The sequence below is a fragment of the Phyllostomus discolor genome, chromosome 8 (assembly GCF_004126475.2).
Source record: "Phyllostomus discolor isolate MPI-MPIP mPhyDis1 chromosome 8, mPhyDis1.pri.v3, whole genome shotgun sequence".
Taxonomy (NCBI): domain Eukaryota; kingdom Metazoa; phylum Chordata; class Mammalia; order Chiroptera; family Phyllostomidae; genus Phyllostomus; species Phyllostomus discolor.
Window position 1 is genome coordinate 70,837,230 of NC_040910.2, and position 4,214 is coordinate 70,841,443.

The 4,214-nt window shown below is 48.9% G+C and overlaps 1 protein-coding gene across 1 annotated transcript; it reads left to right on the forward strand.

The window, feature by feature from the left end:
- Window positions 1-1,234: 1,234 nt before the first annotated feature.
- Window positions 1,235-3,433, forward strand: RNF227 (ring finger protein 227). The gene is made up of 2 exons (XM_028534564.2): window positions 1,235-1,846; window positions 1,951-3,433. The coding sequence occupies exons 1-2, from the start codon at window positions 1,327-1,329 to the stop codon at window positions 2,004-2,006; spliced, it is 576 nt and encodes a 191-aa protein (XP_028390365.1). The 5' UTR covers window positions 1,235-1,326; the 3' UTR covers window positions 2,007-3,433.
- Window positions 3,434-4,214: the final 781 nt, after the last annotated feature.

Consider the following 4,214-nt stretch of genomic DNA (forward strand, 5'->3'; position numbering starts at 1 on the left):
CTTAAAAATAATGGTCTACCTCCTCACAAAAGATTATCCTCTAAGGTTTTAACAATCTGATTTAAAGCAAAATCAACTCTACACTCCCATGGATGTAGGGAAGCCCATCTTGTATTGATCAAGAGAGATGGGTGTTGAAAATGTTGAGTAGAGAGAAGTTAAAGTGAACACAATATAGACTGGGGGCACGGGATAATAATTACAGCTAATATGTGGTGTTTACTTTATGCCAGGCACTGTTCTAAGCACTTTACATATATAGGTTCATTCAATCCTATTATTATCCACATTTTATAGATGAGGGGACCAAGGCCCAGAGAAGTTAAGTAACTTGCTCAGTGTCACAACTATTAAGTAGTAGTGGCTGGGATATGAACTCAAGCCAACTGGTTCTAGATATTACCCTCCACACCAGAACATGGGTTGCAGGTCCAGGAGAGGAAGGTCAGAAGGAGGCAGTTGGGGATGGGTGTGTCACCATGAGGGAATGTGGGCTGTGAGTACTATGTCCTGTTTACCTGTCAGGGAGGTCAGATCCCTGAGTCAGAACTCATGCTGGGCTGCTTTGCTGGAACCATCGTGGTATGTGGGTGTCTAGGCCTGGCTACTCCGGAAGGAATGGATTCCCAGCATTCCTAAGGCCATGGTCCTGAAATCTAAGGCCCTCCTTAGGCTGAAATGTCAGCTGGGAATTGAAGAGTTTGAGAAGAAAAAAATTGGGGGATCAGCCTTGCAAAAACACAAGAGAGTCATGGATACTAGTGCCAGAATGAGCTACTGCCAGGCAGCATCTGTTAAAACATCCAAGAGTCCACTGAAGATTGGGTAGAATGGGCACTGTCACTGGCTGAGGAAGTGTGTTTGGGTAGGGTCGTAAAAATGTGATCAACTGAATGAACAGGCCCAAGGGGCTGTAGAGACCCGTGTCAGTGGCTGAGGCAGGGCACAGGAAGGGGACAAGGGAGGTTGCACATAGTAGAATTAGAGAACACAGCCTTCGTGTTGGAGGATAAAGGTGTGGAGGAACTAGAAGGTTGTGGGCCTTTTATCGCCGGGTCTCGGTACCACTTGGGCTTCCTACCCAACTCCCCGACCAGCTCCGGCAGCTTTGACATTCCCGGCCTCTGGCCTCCACCGCCCCCACGCGTGCCACCTCAGGGAGCGCCCAGACCATTGCGTGACGCCTCGAGGGGCGGGGTCTCATTATTAAAAAGGGCCAGAGGCCGCGGCGCGGGGCCCCAAGACCTGACCCGGGTCGCAGGGACGGCCAGCTCGTTCTGCCCACATCAGCCACATTAGCGACATCCTTGAGTCCGCAGCGGCACCATGCAGCTCCTGGTGAAGGTGCCATCTCTTCCAGAGCTGGGAGAGCTGGACTGCAACATCTGCTACCGGCCCTTCAACCTCCGGGGCCGCGCGCCCCGCCGCCTTCCCGGAACGGCGCGTGCCCGCTGTGGTCACACACTCTGCACCGCCTGCTTGCACGAGTTGGTGGCGCGCGGCGACCGCAGTGGGGCGGCAGCGCGCATGGTGCGCTTGCGCCGCATCGTCACATGCCCCTTCTGCCGCGCGCCCACCCCACTCCCGCGCGGCGGGGTCACGGAGGTCGCTGTGGACCCAGACTTGTGGTCGCGGTTGGAGGGAAAAGCTCGTGCGGAACGTGAACCTGATGAAGCAGGTAGCCCGGTAAGGGAAGGTGGCGAAGCCGACAGAGAGACCGACGATGAGGAAGAGGAGAGCGAGAAGGGGTCTAGGTCGAGGAACGCGGGGTGGCGCACTGTCCGGCGGCTCTTGGACAGGTTGATGGCTCCCGCGCGCCGCTGGCGGCGCCCGCTGCCTAGCAACGGTGAGTGGCCAGCCCCAGAGGCTGCCGAGGAGAGAGGGCTCAGGAACTCCAGGGTTAGGCTGCATCCTCATGATGCCACCACTAACACTTCTTCTTTCCCCCAGTGCTATACTGTCCGGAGATCAAGGACTTTGCCCACATGACCCGCTGCACACTGTAACTCCGGGACCCGGAAGCTAAGGCAGAAGGAAGGTGGGATCTGCATTCTCAGGGCCTACAAGTGGCTGATGCCAAGGCTACCCCCTCTCCCACCCAGGACTGGCACTGATGAGGAAGTGGAGCTGAGGGCGGGAGGGAACGCCCTAGGAGGTGTTGATGCTGAACTGGGGAGGCTCCTAGACAGATCTCCCCCATCTGCTGGCTGTGCCAGCCTTACATATTCAGGATGGAGTGGCCCAGGGATGATAAAAACAGTCTGCGTTCCCGTGGGAAGAATACAGATTGTTTCCTTAGCTGTGACTTGGCTTTTGTCCAGGGCAGCTCTGATGTGTGGGAGCAACAAGTCCCAATTTAGCAATTTTTTGTCAACGGTTTGAAAATTTCAGAAAGATGGAGCAGGAGGAAAAGGCTGATTTTCAGGTCATGTTAAATCTCACTTCTCTACAGAGTAAGAGAACTGAGAAAAATAAGCCCTTTGGTTCCCCACCTCTCTCCCCACCTCGGTGCTGGTATGCCTACTGTCTCCCCACTCCCAGTACTATATCCCTAAAATTATCAAGATGCCACTGCCTTGCTTCATTCCTCAATCTCCCTTCAACCTGTTAGAGCAGGTATCAGAAGGTCCAAAGAACATTAATCTGAGGCACCTAATTAGGGCCTATCAAGGATAGACGGGAGAGACACTTGGTGAAACCATCCAATTTTAAACTTTTGATACTATCTGTATTTTTACAGTCAAAGGGAAAGTTGCTACTGAAAAAAAGATGCCCATTTAATTTTGTATACAATAGTTGGACTTCTATTGTATGCCATGGATTCTATTTTTAAAATCCCATCAATATCTTATACTAGTCAGTGTAAGCTTGTTGGAAGTGCAAAATCTCAGCATTCCATTTCACACTTACTGAATCAGAACCTGCATTTTAACAAGAATCCCAGGTAATATGAGCACCTTAATATTTAAGCATTGGTCCACATTCTAGGTGCTCTAGGATATTACCATCTATGGGTTGAATATTTAGAACACAAGTGGTATTTAATAAGTTGTATACTATTTTATTGGTTTTTAAGTGACATCTTCTGTTGAAGTCATCTTAAATTCTTCATGCACATAGTTGCATTTTCCTTTGAATTAAAAATGTGAACTTAAGTATAAGCCCCAATTTTTGTAACTATATTTTGGCTCTTTCCCTAAGTCTGAGCTTAAATGTTCCCTCTCTTGGGAGGCCTTTCTCAGCATTCACCTCAGTGTTGCCCCTTCCCTCACTTTTATGGTCACTGCTTTTATATGTTTTGTTGGGGCCCCCGCCCCCTAGAGTGTAAGTTTCGTGAGAGCAATGACTACCTTGTGAGTATTGCATCTCCAGGCTAAAAACAGTGTTAATGTATAGTGTGTACTCAATAAATGTTTGTTGGATCTATCTTCAATTCTTTAACACTCAAAAAACTGATCTCTCTCAGCCTCTGAGCAGCCCTGGCAGTGAACAATATATGTCAAGGAAGTGTCTAACAGTTCAAATATTTAGCAAGCCATGTAAGTCTAACCCTACCCCCACCCCCACAGCTCCTTTGTAAAAAAAGTACTTCTGCCCTGGCTGGCATAGCTCAGTGGATTGAGCTCTGGCTGCAAACCAAAGTGTCGCAGGTTCGATTCCCAGTCAGGGTATATGCCTGGGTTGCAGGCCATGACCCCCAGCAACCGCACATTGATGGTTCTCTCTCTTTCTCCCTCCCTTCCCTCTCTAAAAATAAATAAAATCTTTAAAAATAACAAAAAAAGTACTTCTACACACTTGAAACTAAACCTGTGGAGCTTTGGTGACCTCTACTGACTCTTGTGGGAACTATGCAACTTGAAGGTGGAAAGGATGATCAAAGGATGAATAGAAGGCAGTTCTGAATCTCCAGGCATCCCTCCCACACTTGTCGGATGAACCCTGCTCTCTCTAATCTCAACCTGAGGCCTGTGTAGGTGTCTAGCTGCTCACCTTCCATCTCTAAACTGAGCTCATCACATTAGGGTTGGGGTTGGAAAGAGAGCCTCAGAGTTTTAGTCCATAATCCAAGAAAATAAAAATGAGAAAAAGGTAGTCACAGGATTTTTTTAAAGAGAGAAAAAGAACGATATGAAAAGACAGAAAGCAATACCATTTCCTTATCCCTCCCCCCAATCAAAGAACACCCCCACTCAAAAATAACAAAGCACACA

What these genes read in the sequence shown, in the direction of transcription:
- RNF227 (XM_028534564.2), top strand. Translation starts at nt 1,327, where the DNA reads ATGCAGCTCCTGGTGAAGGTGCCATCTCTTCCAGAGCTGGGAGAGCTG. An exon ending in GCGCCCGCTGCCTAGCAACG is followed by an intron (nt 1,847 to 1,950) that starts GTGAGTGGCCAG and finishes TCTTTCCCCCAG; the next exon opens with TGCTATACTGTCCGGAGATC.